Genomic DNA, 19,277 nt, shown 5'->3' with positions numbered 1-19,277 from the left:
CGTGTGAAAGTGGATGGAATTCATAGCTCAGGGAAATCAATCCCTTGTGAAGAACTCAGCCTGGGTCTGTGTGCGGAGTGTTGGGTCCCTGGTACTTTCTCCAAGATCTCTATCAGTTCCAAGATCTGGGGATTTTATTTTAGTGTGTGTGTGTGTGGTGTGTGTGTGTGTGTGTGTGTGTGTGTGTGTGTGTGTGGTGTTTGTTTGTTGTATACTGGACTTATACGTTGGGAAAAAAATAAGTACCAAAAACTTCAGTTAATCTCTTTAACAGAAAGGAGTAACCTGCCATAGTAAAATTAACCTAAAAAACTTAAAAACAACATGTATGTTTCTTTGATGACATCTGAAGACTCATTCCACTCTTAAGAGCAAAGACATTGTTTTAGTTTTGGAGAGGAATTAGATGAAATTTAGGCACAGTGCAGGCATCACTAATTACTATTCTATCATTTTCAAGCATTTTTAATGGAAGATTACTGTACAAAATCAAGATACACCATAACATAAGTATATTTTCCTAAAAGTCTTAAGTGTTTGAAAAAAAGAAAAGCAATTTTCAGGTAATAGATACAAAATTTTAAAACCAGCCAAAGGAGTATAGTTTATATCAGCTAAATGCAAACTGACATGGATTTCACAAGATAACAAAGCCAGAATCATCTGTATATTCATCCATTAACTGCTCATGTGTCTTGATGAGCTCGCCAGCCTGCACCAGCCATAAAGATACAACCTCAGCCACAGACAGAGCCTTGGAAAATTTGTCCACGGGACTCTGGGCCAGGGATATCTGTCAGGTGAAGGATGGGCTCTCCCAGGCACCTCCAGGCCCACGCTGGGCCGGTTCTTGGCTCCAGAGTGGAGCTGAAAATTTCACCAGGGGCACCCTGCCTGGACTCTTCTCAGCCAGTGTGAGTGCTGCCGGTCTCATGAGTACGATTCAGAAATATCCGTGGACAAAAACCCATCCTTCCATCCTTTCCTCAGTCCATTGGACACCCTTTGTGGATAGAGAAACTATTCAAAAAATATAACAGCGGGGCATTGGGTGGCCTGGTCTGTTAAGCATCAGCCTTCTGCTCAGGTCATGATCCCAGGGTCCTGGGATTGTGCCCCGAGTTGGGCTCCCTGCTCAGCGGGAAGTCTGCTTCTCCCTCCCACCACTCATGTTCTCTCTCTCTAACACATAAATAAAATATTAAAAAGTAATAATAATAAATAGGTCAACTAATCTTCAATGAAGCAGGAAAGATTATCCAATGGAAAGAAAGATAGTCTCTCCAACAAATGGTGTTAGAAAAATTGAACAGCCACATGCAGAAGAATGAAACTGGACCATTTCCTTTCAGCAGACACAAAAATGACTCAAAATGGATGAAAGCCCTAAATGGGAGACAGGAATCCATCCAAATCCTGGAGCAGAACACAGGCAGCAACCTCGGTGACCTCGGCTGCAGCAACTTCTTGCTAGACACGTCTCCAATGGCAGGGAAGGAAAGGCAAACCTGAATCACTGGGACTTCATCCAGATAAAAAAGCTTTTGCACAACAAAGGAAACCGCTGGGACAGAATGGGAGAAGATATGTGCAAATGAAAAATCAGATAAAGGGCTACTATCCAAAATTTATAAAGAACATGTCAAACTCAGGATCAGGGAAATACAAATCAAAATCACAATGAGATGACCACCTCACACCAGTAAGAAGGGCTACAATGAGCCAGTCAGGAAAGGACAGATGTCGGAGAGGATGGGGAGAAAGGGGAGTCCTCCTCCACTGTCGGCAGGAATGCAAGCTGGAGCAGCCGCTCTGGAAAACCATATGGAGGTTCCTCAAAAAGTTGAAAATAGAGTTACCCTACCACCCAGCAATTGCACTCCTGGGTATTTACCCCAAAGATACAAATGTAGTGATCCAAAGGGGCACCTGAACCCCAATGTTTATGTTTATAGCAGCAATGTCCACAATAGCCAAACTATGGAAAGAGACCAGATGTCCAATGACAGTTGAATGGATAAAGAAGATGTGGGATACACACACACACACACACACACACACACACAATGGACTATTGCTCAGATATTTTAAAAAATGAAAGCTTGCCATTTGCAATGATGTGGATGGAACTAGAGGGATTTTGCTAAGCAAAATAAGTCAATCAGTGAAAGACAATTACCATATGATCTCTCTGATATGTGGAATTTAAGAAACAAAACAGAGGAGCATAGGGGAAGAGAAGGAAACAAGATGAAATCAGAGGGAGACAACCCTTAAGAGACTTAATCGGAGGAAGCAAACAGAGTTGCTGGAGGGGAGGGGGTAGGATAGGGTAACTGGGTGATGGGCACTAAGGAGGAATGTATGCAATGAACACTGGGTATTATATAAGATGGATGAATCACTGAACTTTACCTCTGAAATTAATAATACAGTATATGTTAAATAATTGAAATTAAATTTAAAAAGAAAAAATAAATAATAAAATTATCCATATTATTACAATAATGGTTAAAGCAATGACAAAACCAGAATTATTTACTATTTATAGTAGCTCAAATTTATAGTTAAATTTATATTATAATTCATATATATGTAAAAAAATTTAGCACCGGTGTCCTTATAACACTTTATGTTTCTATAAAAAGTATCATTGCTGTAAACCTCAGGACACCTATTCCTATTCTATCTGACAAACACCACAGATTAACCTGTTCATTTGGGGTTCCAGTCTGTCCACCTGGTCTACCCTCCATGACACAAAGGTGTTTCAGCCCTCATTTTGGCGCCAGCGACCAAGTCCGTTTATTCCCACGGTATCTTGGTGCCAGTTTTTAAGTCCGATTTTCCAATCAACGGGGGGGAGGGGGGGTCTCATATCTGAAACTTCAAATTGACCCAAAAGCAATCCTGAGGTCCTGCTGGTCAACCTGGACCCCAGAAGGCGTCAGGACCGCCAACCTGCTCTTTTCTCAGGCTCAGCGGGTGCCCCAACACTTGGCCCGCCGTCCCCTTGCTCATGTGTCCCTGAGAAGGGGACCCTGCGAGTTGCCACGTCCTATCGCCTTTCTCCGTGGCTCCCACTGCTCCCCAAACCTGTCCCTGCCCCTGTTGAGACCTGGCAAGGTGGGGAAGGAAATGGGAGTTGGCCGTGGCGGGTATGGGCCACGGTAGCGATTCACAGGGAACCACGGAGAACCCGTGGCGCCCTTTCGGCACTGCGGGGTCCCCATCTCTGGGTCCCGAAGGCCCTATCCTGTAACCTCTCGGCCGTCCAGTCGGTTCCCGCCGGCGGTCGGGCATTGGCGTGTGCTGGATGACCCTCTGCGAGGGAAGTGCGAGGCCCACCTCTTCCCCAGCAAACCTACTGGTACAGCCCTCGGCGGATTGGAGACCTGCAGACACCCGGCCCCGCGAGGAGATTCTGGGAGCACCGTGGGCCTTCCGGAACGCTGCTTTGCGGACTGCAGCCAAATCCCATCCCTTGCTCTGGAGGCACACTATGACGGCGACGCCAGGTGGCGCCAGACAACAGGCCAAAAGTGCGGGCTGTGCACCGGGGACGCAGGCCCGCGGGGTGCGCAGGCGGCTGCTGCAGGTTGGATCGAATCCGGTCTGGCTGGGATCCCACTTCCCAGCGTGAGGAGGGCATAGGGCGCCGGTTGTGGACCGGGATAGCCTGGCTCGTAGTACAGGGCCAGCGGGATCGGCAGGCCTGGCACCCCGTGACTCCAAACGCAGAAGAAGGGCTTTGACTTTTTTATCCAAGAGGTGTCCTGAAACCGCCTTTGCCTGCCCGGGACTGCCAAGGAGAAGGCGGCTGACTCTTGGCGACTCCTGTGCCAGAGGAAAACATCAAAGTTTCCCAGAGACGCCAGCAGCCCCCATGCCCTACCCCAGCTTCCCAGAGCGACAGCGGTGCTCCTCCATCTCCAGGGTGGACAGAGAAGATTCCATGGGGGTCCAGTGGGCCTGCCTGTGAAACTGAAACCATGAAAGTACTGGCCGAAAACGTGGATGGATCAATTTCAGTGTATGACGTTGGAGTGGACAAGGTCTTAGGAAGCATAAAAGTAAGTCCAGAATCCATAAAGGAAATATAATCGATCAACTTGACCACCTGAGTAAATACAGTTTACCTTTGCATAAACCACAAGGAAAGTCAGCAGACAGTAAATAGGTGTGGGGAGCATTCAGGTATATATGGATGTTCTACGAATATCGATTTCAGCATTCCTTGTTTCAGGAACAAAAAGTTGGGGAAAAATAATAGTCATTCAGAGGAGCCAGATGAATCTCTGGTGTGTCCATACAATGCAGTACTGTGTGTGTTCTGGTTTATGAGCAGTCCAACTCAGTCAGCTGTGACAAGTGACTAGAGACTGGGTGACTTTAAAACAACAGAAATTCATTTCTCCCATTTCTGGAGGCTAGAAGTCCAAGGTCAGGGCACTGACATGGTTGGGTGAGGGCCCTCTTCTGAGTCGCAGACTTCCCTTATAATCTCATAGGGCGGAAAGATCTAGGGAGCTTTATGCAGTATCGTTTATTTTTATTTTTTATACTTTATTTTAATTCCAGTATAGTTAAGTTTCAGGTATAAAATACGTGATTCAGTAATTCCTTACATCACCCAGTGCTCATCAGGACACGTGTCCTTCTTGCTCCCCGTCACCTATTTCAACCATCCCCCCCCACCAACTCCTGCTCTGCTCACCATCAATTTGTTCTCTATAGCTAAGACTGTTTCTTGGTTTGCCTCTCTCTCTCCCCCGCTTTGCTCATTTGTTCTGTTTCCTAAATTCTACATGAGTAAATCATATGGTACTTGTCTTTCTCTGACTTATTTCACTTAGCATTATATTCTCTAGTTGTAGCCATGCCATTGTGAATGGCAAGATTTCATTTTTGTGGCTGAATAATATTCCGTTGTATATATATATGTCCCATCTTCTGATCCATTCCTCTCTTGATGGACACTTGGGTTGCATTCACCGTTTGGCACTGTAAATTTTAAAGAATACTGCAGTAATCACAGGGGTGAGTGGGTCGCATTCAAATTAGTGTTTTTCTATTGTTTGGGTAAATACGCAAGTAGTGTGATTCCTAGATCAGAGGGTAACTATTTTTAAATTTTTGAGGAAACTGCATATTGTTTTTCAGAGTGGCTGCACCAATTTGCATTTCCTCCAACAGTGCAGGAGGACTCCCCTTTCTCCCCATCCTCACCAACACTTGTTTCTTGTCTTGCTGGTTTCAGCCATTCTGATGCATGTGACGTGGTATCTCGTTGTTTTGCTTTGTATTTCCTTGATAATGAGTGATGGTGAGCATCTTTTCATGTGTCTGCTGTCCATCTGGATGTCTTCTCTGGCAAAACGTCTGTTCGAGTCTTCTGCCCATTTTTTAATTGGATTATTTGTTTTTTGGGGGCTGTTGACTTGTACCAGTTCTTTATAGAGTTTGAATGCTAACCCTTTATCGGATTTGTTGTTTACAAATATCTTATCCCATTCAGTAGGTTGCCTTTTAGTTTTGTTGATTCCTTCCCCATGCAGAAGATTTCGATGATGTCCCAATACTCCATTTTTGTTTTTGTTTCTCCTGCTTCAGGAGACATATCTAGAAAGAAGTTCCTATGGCTGATGTCAAAGAAGTTACTGCCTGTGCTCTCTTACAGGATATTTATGGTCTCAGGTCTCACATTTTGGTCTTTAATCCATTTTGAGTTTACTTTTGTGTATGGTGTATGGAAATGGTCCAGTTTCATTGCTTTGTGTGTATCAGTAAAGTTTTCCCAACACCATTTGTTGAAGAGACTGTCTTTTTCCTCTTGGACATTCTTTTCTCCTCTGTCAAAGATTGACAGAACACGTAGTTGTAGGTGTATTTCTGGGTTTTCTCTTCTGTTCTATTGGTCTATGTGTCTGTTTTTGTGCCAGTACCAGACTGTTTTGGTTCCTACAGCTTTCTAATATAACTCGAAGTCTAGATCCAGCGTCTCTGTTTAAAACCACTCATCCTACCCACAACTTGTACAAACGGGAACTCCGGATGGATCACATACTTAAAGGTAAAAGGTAAAATTATACAACTTTAAAGGAAAAATTCTAATAAAAATATGTGGACTGTGGGGCTAAGCAAAGAGAGTTTAGACTTGACACTCCAAGTGTGATTCATGTAAAGGAACGGATCAGCTGGAATTCACCAAACTTAAGAATCCAGGCTCTGTGAAAGGGACTCTGAGAGCCTGAAACCAAGACTGAGAAAATATTTGCAAACCACGTATCTGACCAAGTGTTAGTAACCAGAATGTGTAAAGAACTCTCAAAACATAGCAGCAAAACAGAAACGGATTTGAGATAGCCCATACAATCAAATCAGTCCAACAGTATAAAGGTAATCAAAAAACTTGTCATAAAGGAAAAGGTCAGGGGCGCCTGGGTGGCTCAGTGTGTTAAGCCGCTGCCTTCGGCTCGGGTCATGATCTCAGGGTCCTGGGATCGAGTCCCGCGTTGGGCTCTCTGCTCAGCAGGGAGCCTGCTTCCCTCTCTCTCTCTCTCTGCCTGCCTCTCTATCTACTTGTGATCTCTCTCTGTCAAATAAAAAAAAAAAAATCTTTAAAAAAAAAAAAAGGAAAAGGTCAGGAACATAATATAAATTCAATAGTACAGTTACCCTGTAAAATACATGACAGTAACACATGACATGAAAGAAAGATCTTACCCAAGTATTCAAGGATGATTTAGCATTCTAATATCAGGCAATGTGTCACTGCACTTAAAAAATAGATGTAATAACGTTTTAAAAATATTTTATTTGAGAGAGAGAGAGAAAAAAAAAGCACAAGCAGGGAGAGGGGCAGAGGAGAAGGAGAAGCAGACTCCTTGAGCAGGGAGCCCTACATGCGGTTCCATCCCAAGACTCCCAAATCATGACCTGAGCCAAAGGCAGATAGATGCTTAACCTACCAAGCCACCCACAGGCCCCATAACAACATTTTTGAAGTTCAATATTTGCAATGATTACAAATTTTTAAAATACTAGGCATAAAAGGGAAAATTTTTCAGCGCTAGAAAACCTGCATATTTAAAGACATCATATATGAAATGGACACATTTTAAGACATTCCACCCCTTGCCAGTTGCTCTCTTGTTTAACTTGTTTCTCTGACTTTTCAGGAATTCCACATTTGGAGCTCTCTAGTTTACTTTCCAACCTTGGAACTCAGAACTCATTGATACCATCCAACTACTAATATTCCCTGGTTTGGTCCTGTCTGTCACCTTTGGAGGCTAGAAGAGTTATATACTTTCTAAGGAGATAATTAGCCATTCAAAAAACCTCCAATTTGCTAATACGGCAATAGAAATTTATGAAAAACTCTACAATTTTAATTGATTTGAACAATTCCTTATTTCTAAACTATCTTCATGGCTTGTTTCTCAATTAGTATATGCATTTTATATTCTTGTTTTTGTAAGAATATGAGTATATAGTATACATGTATGTGCACATATAATGTGAACAGAGAAATGTCATAAATTTATGATTCTCAAATGATTTTAGTGAGTACCTTGTTTTTGGTTTTATTTTTAGAAAACATTATTAGAAATATTAGGAATACAGATTCTATTAGGATATTTCTGACATAGAGTGGTGATCTCTGATCAATAGATGAGACAGATGCCTATAAAATAATTTGGGGAAAGGAAGATACAAATGGAAGAAATAAGCAGAATTTGGAGTTCTTGAGATTACAAATAATAATGACAGTTCTTATTTTTTTAATTAAAAAATTTTTAAAAGATTTTTATTTATTTATTTGACAGAGAGAGATCACAAGTAGGCAGAGAGTCAGGAAGAGAGAGAGAGAGGAGGAAGCAGGCTCCCTGCCGAGCAGAGAGCCCGATGCGGGACTCGATCCCAGGACCCTGAGATCATGACCCGAGCCGAAGGTATGGGCTTAACCCACTGAGCCACCCAGGTGCCCTTTTTTTTTTAAATTTTAAAGAGAGGCAGGCAGAGAGAGAGGGGAGAGAGGGAGAAGCAGGCTCCCCGTGGAGCAAAGAGCCCAATGCAGGGCTCAATCCCAGGACCCCGGGATCATGACCGGAGCCAAACGCAAAGACTGATCACCCAGGTGCCCCAATAATGACAGTTCTTAATATATTTCTTATGATTTTTGAAAACTATATCACTGTGTCTCTATCATGGCTGTGAATCTCAGTTCTGTTGAAAGCTTATTTTTGCTTTTTGTTTTTTTTTTAATTTTGTTTTTATTTTATTTTATGTCTGTTTAGTGTTTTGATTTATTTGTCCTTTTTTATTGAATGTTTTCCTTGCCTTATAATTACTAAATCAGAATCTCAAGTTATGATGCTAAATAATTAAAAGTTTAAAGTCTCTATATTCTATAAAGATACATATGACAACAGAAATGCATTTTAAATCATATTACTAAGTATAAACAATTCTTAGGCACAGCACAATTTAAATATATAGATATAGATATAGACATAGACATATGTATGTATATATACATACATATTATATAAAACTCAAAGTTTCGAGTAAAAGTCATAGCAAAGGAAATCCACCAGAGTAGTTGCCTATGATGATGGGTGATAATGGGCCTTCTAATCAGAGCTAGAGAGGGAGAAATAACATAAAATAAAATAATAGAGACATTGTGCATGAGTTAGTATTTGTGGTAAAGACTGAGTCATTATTCACTCACACCACTGCCTCCTATGAACACAATGGAAGACTGTGTCTTTGAGACTCCATATGAGTTGATTGCAACCATGTAAGTGAGTTCTGAATGATGAAATGAAAAACAGAACTTTTAGCCTAATCATTACACCTTGTGCATAATCACCCCTTTGTTCTCTTCTTCTGCTTGTGAATTCAGCATCATGGATGAAAAGATCTTGGATACCTGACTTACCACGGAGAGTCTGCCTGGCTCATGACTAAGTGAGAAAGAATCATTTAGGCTGCTAAGCTAGCGAGATGTGGTGTCGTTAGAGTACCTAGCAATATCACCCTTAACAGGATGATGATGGGGTCCCATGAAGCATATGATTCAATAAAAGGTGTTTCTGTGGAGAGAAATGTAAAAGAAGAAGGGAAAAAAGCAGAAGAGTAAAGGTTCCACGTAACAATATTTTACAAAGCCTCCATCCAAATCAGTGTTCATATGTATTATTATATAAGCAAAAGCAGAGAAGAAAATTCTGATTTAAAATATTCACAAGTTCAAGCTTTGTCCATATTAGACTAACTGGAATCAAATATCCCTTTCTGCTATTAAAAACCTGATAACCCAAATGAAAGAGTTGATTTCACAAACTGGAAAACACAGCATGGGAGTGTGACACATAAGGCAAGGAAAAAAAAAAGAGATTAAAATCATGGTTACTACGTTTGCTATCTAAAAACACTTTCCAGATCATGGCATTGGGAGGAGAAATCCAATGGTAACTGTGTTGTCTTGTTGCATTTAGAAAACAGAAATTACTTTTGGGGAAGCCTGAGCCAGCTGGTCATGCAAGGCAGAATACTATAAAGGATGGAAGTAGGCAGAGGGATCGTTTTAAATGGTGGGTGCATGTTAATCTGTGCACACAAAGGAGTAACCTTCATCAGGCTAAGGAGGTGCAAATTCTCAGGACCTCTGTGCTGAATAATTCAGAGATCACACAGACCTGGGAGGATAACTGGGGTGTTCAGGAAAGACACATAAAATGCTTTTTTTTTTTTAAAGCAGGAATGAACTAACCTAGAGTAAAGGCTATTTTAGACCTTGCCTTCAAAGCTTACAAAGAAGTGTCCAACAGACCAAAGTAATCAGTTAAAATGTACATTGTCCCCAAATTTATCTATGAATTAAGTCAGTCTCCATCAAATTCCAAACAGACACCTTACAGAATCTGAAAAGTACATTCAAAATACATGAAGAAATGAAGAGAACTTAAAATAACCAAAATGATTTTAAAAAATAGGAACAACTTTGGAGATTTACACCACTTAAATTCAAGATTCATTATACAGGTCAAAAATCATGACAGTGTAGCATAAGCATAAAGGTAAGACAGAACTGAACGAGGGGTGCCAGGCTGGCTCAATTGGTGGAGTATGTGACTATCTCAGGGCTGTGAGTTCAAGCCCTGGGGTGGGTAAGGAGACTACTTAAAAATTAAATCTTAAAAGGAAAAAAAAAAGATAAAAGTGAATGGACCAGAATAACAAAACCAAAAATAGAACCACATACATAAAGCCAATTGGCAATTCAGTGGGGATAGAGATCAACAAATTATGCTGAAAATAGAGGCTAGCCACATACAGATAATAAAATGAAACTCAAATTTTACCTCCTATCACACACAAAACAAACTCAAATTGAGTCATAGACCTAAGTATAAACCCCCAATTATGAAACATCTAGAAAAAACAATAGGAGAAATTGATTTTTTGTCTGGCAAAGATTTCTTAAATAGAATGAAGAACACATACTTGGACTTCCTGTTTCTTGTCCACCGTAGAAGAAGTTGGGAAGTCGCCACTGTATTCTAAGAAGTAAAAAAGTGAACAAACTAAAAAGTCAACAGCTCTTCTGAGATCTTTGAGAGAAGTGAGTTTGCAAGCAAGACTGCTGTCCCTAGAATTGGAAAGACAGGTGAATACAGAGAATCATAGATTACTATGGCAAAAATCCACCGGCAGAAAACTAGGAGCAGTATTGGGGTAGGGAAAGCTGAACTTTGACAACTTCTAGAGGCTTGGTATGGACAAGTCTAAGAGACAAAAACTCCATGGGGACCCAGTCATAGACCTCCCACTCCCCACACATTGATCTCTTGAAGCTTTACCAGGTTCTCATGGGAACCATGTGCATTCTGTTTTTCACAATGTTAGCCCTCAGGAGGATTTAACCACACCCTAACCTTCTGGTCCTTTCACAGAGCCTAACTGACCTAAGAGAAGCAAAATACTCAATTCCATTCCATTGGAGCCATCCTGTCCCAACTAATAGTGTAAACTTCTGACCCTCCATAAGGTTGAACAAGTACAGACAGACTTCCCCTGTGCTTTTTTATCTGCTCAGCCATCCAACAAATCATTATCGTCCATCTGCCGTGTGCTGCGTGCTGTATTCAGTGAGGATATAGCAGCAAAGAAATAGTCCCTGCCCTCCTAAACTTGATATTCTAGTGTAGAAGAGAGACAAGTAAGTAAAGAAACAAATGCACTATGTAATTTTGTGTGTTAAAATTTTCCATGAGGAAAAATCAGTTAGGTTAAAAACCCAATTGTAATCCATGAGATGAATTATCAGAAAGTTTTTGCCTTTGTAAGTGAACTGTGTTCATAATGTTTGATATGCCTACTCTGGAGATGGAGGTACATAAAGGCAAAATTCCATGTGGACAGTAAAAATATAAAGCGATTAAGAAAAAATAAAACCTTGAAATGAGTAAGTGACTGAATTAGATTGGGTTAACTATGTGATTTTGTTGTTTAGATATATCGTGATCCGGTGTTGAAGTGAAATTACTGTGTTTGTATTGAGAGCAAGTTCTATCGTGCTTTCAAAGGCCAGGTCTCAGACCGCATGGTAGACAACAACATTGAAATACAAGAAGAGATAATGCTTAAGTACATTGGCATAGTAACAATCTAAGATCTCCTATTCCTCAGCATACACAGAGGCAAAATTTGATGAGTCACATGTGTGAAATTACCAGTAAGAACATGCCAGTAATGAGATTCGTTAAAAAGTTTTGTTTTAGTTCTACGGATTTAGAAAGTTCTGCAGATAATAAACATGAGGTCTCCTTTTTTCCTCAGCTGCCGCTAAGGTGCTCGGTTCTTCCGAGGAAGCTAAGGCCATGTTGGGGTGAGGCCCTCACTTCATCCTGGGACTAGCACCGCGCCCAGCAGCGTCCGCTCAGCACTCGCCAGCACCATGGCCTCGGTCTTGGAGCTCGCCTGCATCTACTTGGCCCTCATCTTGCACGACGATGAGGTGACGGTCCCGGAGGATGAAATCAATGCCCTCATTAAAGCAGCGGGTGTGAATGTTGAACCCTCCTGGCCCGGCTTGTTTGCAAAGGCCCTGGCCAACGTCAACATTGGGAGCCTCATCTGCAATGGAGGAGCTGGTGGACCTGCCCCCGCAGCGGGTGCTGCAGCAGCAGGACGTCCCGCTCCTTCCACCACTGCTGCCCCAGCTGAGGAGGAGAAAGTGGAAGCAAAGAAAGAAGAATCTGAGGAGTCTGATGATGACATGGGCTTTGGTCTTTTTGACTAAACCACTTGTATAAGCTGCTCAATAAGAAGCTGAACTCTTGAAAAAAAAAAACATGAGGTCGGCTGTTTGACTGTATTGATTAGAATTTCTTAATTAGCATCTTTTCAAGGTGTAAAGGGAAAAATGAATGAAACAAAACAATGAAAAGACTAAAATGAACACATTACTGGACAACTAATATATTTTAGGTACCAGGTAAAGCAATTTTGTGTAGATTATCTCAATGTTAAGAGGAGAAAAAAGTAAAATAATGACATACGTAGCAGTGGAATTCTGTGACTCTAAACATTTCTTCCACTTCTCATTAATAAGGGATAAAATGAAGGCAAACTCTGGATGTTTGTAAGTGATGTTGATTTCTGTAAGTGTGTCCTACTGGGAGAATGGGGCCATAGGGTCTCATTCTCAGTCCCAGGGATTGTGGTTGCTTTGAAGTTCTCACAAACTTTTTTCTTTTGACCGAATCATCTATTTTAGTGCATAAAAATGGATTTTTGTCTTGAAAAACCTGAAGTTTAAAAAAGAAGATTACTGTCAGTATCAGTTAAAAGGGTGGAGAAGAGAAACATTCAGTGAATTTTTGCTGTTCATCGGGATATATCTTTAAAAGCATATAACCTTCCTAAGAGAGAGCATGGAGACTAGATCAGACGTGGGTATAATGTGCTGAATTATGGTGCAGAAATGAAGGGTAAAATATTTGTCTCCATGAGGACAGATCCATAACTGCACTTTTCAAAATGCCAAGGTTACATTTGAAAAGTAGTTACAATTTTCCCCCATCTCCTAAAGGTAATTCTCTGCTTGTACTTCACACAGAAAAAGCCATGACTTAATGAAAATTTTCTTTACAGTATTAGGATAATAATCCCACCTAACATGGCTTAGAGTACAGTGTATTTTTTTTCTTAATCTCCAGATTCCAGGGAATAAAAACATAGTATTGTTGGCGAGTTAGTAATATTTTGTCTTTTTGACCACTTCAGTTTTGTAGGAGCTCATGGTTTGTTTCAGAAACTTTGTCAAATAAGGTATCTCTTTTTGGAAATATTAATCCATAAAAGAAGAAAACATATTCCTATATGTTTGAGATTTTTAAAAAGATTTTATTTATTTATTTGACAGAAATCACAAGTAGCCAGAGAAGCAGGCAGAGGGAGAGGAGGAAGCACGCTCCCCGCCAAGCAGAGAGCCCGATGTCGGACTCGATCCCAGGACCTTGGGATCACGATCTGAGCCAAAAGCAGAGGCTTTAACTCACTGAGCCACCCAGGCTCCCCTGAGATATTTCTATATAAAACAGCCTACCTCAGATAAATTGAATCTTGCTAGATAAAAAATGTACATTTGTGTAAATTTGATATGCTTTCTGAAGTCCTGATTATATATGCAATAGCAGCACAGCTAAACATTGCAGTATACTTTTACAACTATTAAACCATCAAAGTTTATTGTGGTACAAATGTAAAAAATACTAGTAGCTAGTTGGAGGTAGATATTAGATGGTGATGTTTAATGAGATGGAATGAATGGCAAATGCAAAATATAATTCTCCAATAATTTTAAGGAAAACTAATTTCAATTTATTAGAAATCTTAATATAACACATATTTTAAAAAGTCCATGTAAGGAAATTCTGGAGGATGGTCAGTCGTTGAAAATCGATAATTAGAAGCATTAAAGGAAAATTTCTGTCACCATGCTGGGGAGTGAGAGGACATATGGACAAGATTTTAAAGATTTAAGTCATTTTGCAGATGTCAACAGGTAATTTGCCTTTATGTTGGACAATTATTTTTAGTCCATAAACTATTGACACAGAAAAATTGTACCAAAATTATGGCCTTTCCTTGCAGAAATTAAACAGTGTATCTTTGTAAGAAATACTCGAACATGAAACATCATTTAGATTCAACTGAATATCATAAATATTATACTTTCTATATGTTAAAAACAGGCATTTTCACATGGATCATCTTTTTTTTTAAAGATTTTATTTATTTATTTGACAGAGAGAGATCACAAGTAGGCAGAGAGGCAGGCAGAGAGAGAGGAGGAAGCAGGTTCCCTGCCGAGCAGAGAGCCCGACGTGGGACTCGATCCCAGGACCCTGAGATCATGACCTGAGCCAAAGGCAGAGGCTTAACCCACTGAGCCACCCAGGCATGCTGGATCATCTTTTTTTCAAGATTTCATTTGTTTATTTGAGAGGGAGAGAGAGGGAGAGTGTGCAGGCACACAAGCGGGGTGGAGCAGGGGTAGGAGCAGAGAGAGAGGGACAAGCCACCTCTCCACTGAGCAGGAATCCAAATGCAGGACTTGGTCCCAGGACCCTGAGATTCCACCTGAGCTGAAGGCAGCCACTTTAACAGACTGAGCCACGCAGGCACCTCTTCAGTGCGTTATCTTAGGTCATCTTCACAAGGACCTTGTGGAGCAATTATTTTAATTTTAAAGATAAGAAGATTAGACTTACAGAGTCTTAGGAACTTGTTCAGTTAGAACCTTAACTGAGCTCTTCTACCCCAAGTATGGTGTCTTTTCCACTACCTTTGCCCACTCCAATAATTAATAGCCTCATTTAGACATCTCAATAAATCTCTTATTTGTTCAGTAAATATCTACAAGATTTCTAGTATTTCTGACATCTCTGTGTTACACAGTAGAGAATGAAGAGTTGCCTTGACTGATCTCAAGTAAATTTTGTTCTTCTGTATGTTGTTTAATATGTTGTTTTTCTCTGGCTGCTTTCAAAACTTTCAAATTAAGTGTAAATTTGACTGTATGTGAGTAGACGCTACTTTCCTTGCAATTACTATGCTTGTGTTCTGATGAGCTTGAATTTGTACATTTATGTTTTTCACCAAATTTGAGACATAAGCCCCACTTCTTCATCCACTTATTCTGTCCCTTAATTTTTTTTTTTCTCCTGGTACTATAACTGCATATATATTAGACCGTCTTCAATTGTTGCAGTTTTTCTGAGTCTGTTCATTTTTTGCATTTAATTGTCTCTCTCTTTTTTTAAGATTTTATTTATTTATTTGACAGAGATCACAAGTAGGCGGAGAGGCAGCAGAGAGAGAGAGAGAGAGAGAGAGGAGGAAGCAGGCTCCCTGCTGAGCAGAGAGCCCGATGTGGGGTTCAATCCCAGGACCCTGAGACCATGACCTGAGCTGAAGGCAGAGGCTTTAACCCACTGAGACACCCAAGCACCCCTAATTGTCTCTCTTATCTAATTTATTATTTATCTGTCTTAAAGTTCATTTACTTTATCTTCAATATGTTGTTAATCCTGTTAGGTGAAATTTTTATTTCAGATTTTATTTTTCACTTTTCAATTTCCTTTTTATACTTCTTTTATAGCTTCTGTTCCTTTGCTGAGACTTGTCTTTTTATTCATCATCAATATATTTCCATATCCATGAAGATAATTACAGTAGTTTCTTTAAAATCTGTTCTGATTCCAACATTTGATCCATCTCTAGTTTTGTCTTCATTGATTGTTTTTTTCTTTGAGTGTGGCATTTTTCCATTTCATTGAAATTTGTGTGATTTGGATTTGTGTTCTGGGTATGAATTATGCATTGTTGAGATTCTGGATTAGGATATATGCTTTCAAAGAATGTTGATTTTTTTTTTTTTTTGAGTGTTCAGTTTGACAGAACTCAAACTACAATTTTTTTTTCCATGTGGTGCATGGCAAATTCAGCCAAACATTTAGGTATGATGTGGTGTTCCTACCTTGTCTCTCTTTTTAGAGATCCTCCCCTCACTCCACTCTGCCCCCTCTTAATTTTTCAGCTGTGTAGTTGTCCCAGATTCTGTCCTTCTTGGTTCATCAGTCTAATAAAAAAGTCTTATCACATCCATATTGTAGTTGCACAACATTGCACTAATGGTGTCTGACCTCAGGCTCTGAGTAGTAAAATTAGGAAGCTTACCTAGGATTATTCTCTTCTACCAAGTGTTGACTTACCTGTAACATCTGCCTGCTTTGCTCAGTCTTCAGTGACCTTAGAGGATTGTTTTCTTTACACATTACACTGTAGTTTATGGAATCATATAACATGAGGTGTTTGTATCTGGCTTCTTTTACTTAGCGTAATGCTTTAAAATTAATTTGCAATATTGCATATATGTGATTATTCCCTTATGTTCTTATTCTTTTACTATTGAGTAGTATTTTGAGCAATGGTACAGAGATTTCCCACATACCCCATCCCTCCCTCATTATAAGCATTTTTACACAAGAGTGGTATATTTGTTACAATCTGTGAACCTACACTAACACATAATTACCACCTAAACCCATCATTTACATTATGATTCTCTCTTGGTATTGCATATTCTATGATGTTGTACAAATGTATAGTATCCACCGTTATACATATGTAGGTATATGCATATATACGCCCTCATTCGCATCAAAGAGCAGGATGGACAGACTGGTTTGCAAACCTGCAGGCCAGCTTGGTGGCTTAAGTATCCTTCCATTTACAGTGCATGAGCGTCCTTACCTGGACTCTTCCCGACACAGAAAACTGCCAATTTGATAGACATGGGATCTTGGTTTTCAGTGTGTGGTTTTTGTTTTGTTTTGTTTATCACCATGGAAATGGTTATTTTTCATATGTTCCTCAGCCAGTTCTATGGCCTGAGTGAACTTTTGGGGCCTGGTGGTGTCCGTTCTTCCACTGGGGTGTTCATGGTATTCTTTATGTATGGAGGTTATTAATCCTTTCTCTGTCGTGACCAGTCAGATACTCTCTCAGCTTGTCATTTTCTTCTTGGTTTGGTTTAGGATGCTTCTTTTTTTTTTAAGATTTTTAAAAACTTATTTGAGAAAGAGAGAGCAAGAGTAGGGGGAGAGGGAGAAGCAGACTCCCCACTGAGCAGAGAGCCGGATGTGGGACCTGATCCCAGGACCCTGAGATCATGATCTGGGCTGAAGGTAGAGGCTTAACTGACTGAGCTGCCCAGGCACCCCTTGTTTAGGATTCTCCTGAGGCACAGAATTTTCAACATTGTCATCACGTCTTTACTACTTTCTCTGTGGCTTTGTGCCAGCCGGCAGCTGGTAAAATGGTGGCATCATCTTCCAGGCTTTTTTTTTTTTTTTTTAACAGTTAATTTAAAAAAAAAAAAACTAGTCTAGGACTTATTTTTACCAAATTGTGTGATGTGATGATCTAATAATTTATTTTTCCCCATACCACAAGTTCCCCCCAAACTGAAAACATTCTATGTATTCCCACCAGCTGCTGCTACAGGAAATATACAGGAAATATTAATGAGAGTGCTTACTCATTATTATAAACCAGACTCATTTAATGTCCTGTCTCATTGATCTGTTTGCTGATATTTCTCCTGGTTTCCTTATCCTGTGGGTTTATAGACTTTATATATGTAAGTATCTCACGTACAAACCCTCATTGTTCCTTTACCCAAAGATTTCTTTTTTTTTAAGATTTTATTTATTTATTTGACACAGAGAGAGAGATCACAAGTAGGCAGAGAGGCAGGTAGAGAGACAGGAGGGAGTAGGTTCCCTGCTGAGCAGAGAGCCCCATGCAGGGGCTCGATCCCAGGACCCTGAGATCATGACCTGAGCTGAAGGCAGAGGCTTAACCTGCTGAGCCACCCACGCGCCCCTACCCAAAGATTTCTTAGCTGAAACTTTGTCCTTTTCCTGCTTCTCCCAAGTTTATCTGCTCGGAATTTTCATTAGGGTTGTATTAAACCAAGAATCAGCAAGCTTTTTCTGTAATGGGTCAAATACTAAATATTCTAGTCTTTGTGGGACACAGGTGTTTTATAATTCTCCCTCCTCTCTCTTTCCTTTTCCTCCCCCCAATCTTCCCTCCTCTTCTTCCACAAATGTAAAACATAAAAAACATTGTTAATTCAAGGGCTGGGGAAAAACAGCCCGTTGGCTGTCTGTCATTCATGGGCAGGTGATTTAAACCATTTCTGTGGGATTCCTGAGGCTATAACAAAGAACCACACAGGGTTTGACTCAACATCACAGGAGTTTATGGTCCCACAGTTCTGGATGCCTGTGATCCAAAGTTAAGGTGTCCGCAGGACCCTGTTCCCTCTCCAACCCACAAGAGAGTTCTTCTTTGCGTCTGCCTGGTATCTGGCGCTGCCGGCCATGGTTGGTGTGCTCGGTGGGCGGGCAGGTGGGTGCCGCTCTCCAGTCTCTGCCCCTGTGGTCTGGGCTTCTCCTCGTGTCTCTGTCTTCTTATAAGGACACCAGTCTTCCTGGATGAAGGACCCACCTGACCCTAGCATGACCTCACCTTAACTAATTCCATCTGCAAGTCCCTATTTCCAAATAAGGTCCTGTTCTCAGGCAAGTGGGGGGTGGATAGGGCTTCACCGTATCGTTTTTGGGTGGGAAGCCATTCAACCCATGACACCAATGAACACATTTGGGAAGACTACAAATCGAAGGGAACAGCAGAAGACATCCTTACCCCGTTTCACATTTCCACCCAAAAGCATCAGACGTGTTCTCCGTTGCTCATTAACGATGTAAGTTCAAGCCATTTTTGCAAACATGATCAATCCATTTATTTGTCCGAGTAATTTTCTCTTTGTCCTGCCTCTGCTTATACAGGCACGTGTATCAGCACTCCCAGACATGCGTGTCCTCACTCTCCCTCTGCTGACGTTTTGCCATGTGCCATGCGGACCCTGCTTCCTCCATAGAAAGTGCAGCTTGGCTTTCCAAATCCGTCGGCGCATTGGAGTGGGAGCCCTTGACGCAGCGCGGGAGTTAATGCATGTGTGAGTGAAGGATCCTGTGCCCTTTCTGGGAGGAGATAATGTCTTAACCTTGCATTTCCCCATGGTGGCTGTTCCCTTCCTCCGAGGGTGCAGGGTCAGCTCTGAATCCTCAGGACACCGGCCCCTGAGCTCTTGGAATGAATGTAGTCCTGTGCCTGGATGCACC

At 40.9% G+C, this 19,277-nt stretch overlaps 1 protein-coding gene across 1 annotated transcript; it reads left to right on the top strand.

Annotated features, from left to right (window-relative positions):
- Nucleotides 1–3,722: 3,722 nt before the first annotated feature.
- LOC123929909 (60S acidic ribosomal protein P1-like) lies at nucleotides 3,723–12,352 on the top strand. Its single transcript, XM_045986063.1, has 2 exons — nucleotides 3,723–4,073; nucleotides 11,854–12,352. The coding sequence occupies exon 2, from the start codon at nucleotides 11,972–11,974 to the stop codon at nucleotides 12,314–12,316; it is 345 nt and encodes a 114-aa protein (XP_045842019.1). The 5' UTR covers nucleotides 3,723–4,073; nucleotides 11,854–11,971; the 3' UTR covers nucleotides 12,317–12,352.
- Nucleotides 12,353–19,277: the final 6,925 nt, after the last annotated feature.

Source organism: Meles meles, chromosome 18 (assembly GCF_922984935.1).
Source record: "Meles meles chromosome 18, mMelMel3.1 paternal haplotype, whole genome shotgun sequence".
Lineage (NCBI taxonomy): Eukaryota > Metazoa > Chordata > Mammalia > Carnivora > Mustelidae > Meles > Meles meles.
Note: the sequence above shows the minus strand (reverse complement) of the source record. Positions and strands in the feature narration are given on the sequence as shown.

Bases quoted from the DNA above. Each gene is read 5' to 3' on its own strand.
- LOC123929909 (XM_045986063.1), top strand. From the start codon at position 11,972: ATGGCCTCGGTCTTGGAGCTCGCCTGCATCTACTTGGCCCTCATCTTG.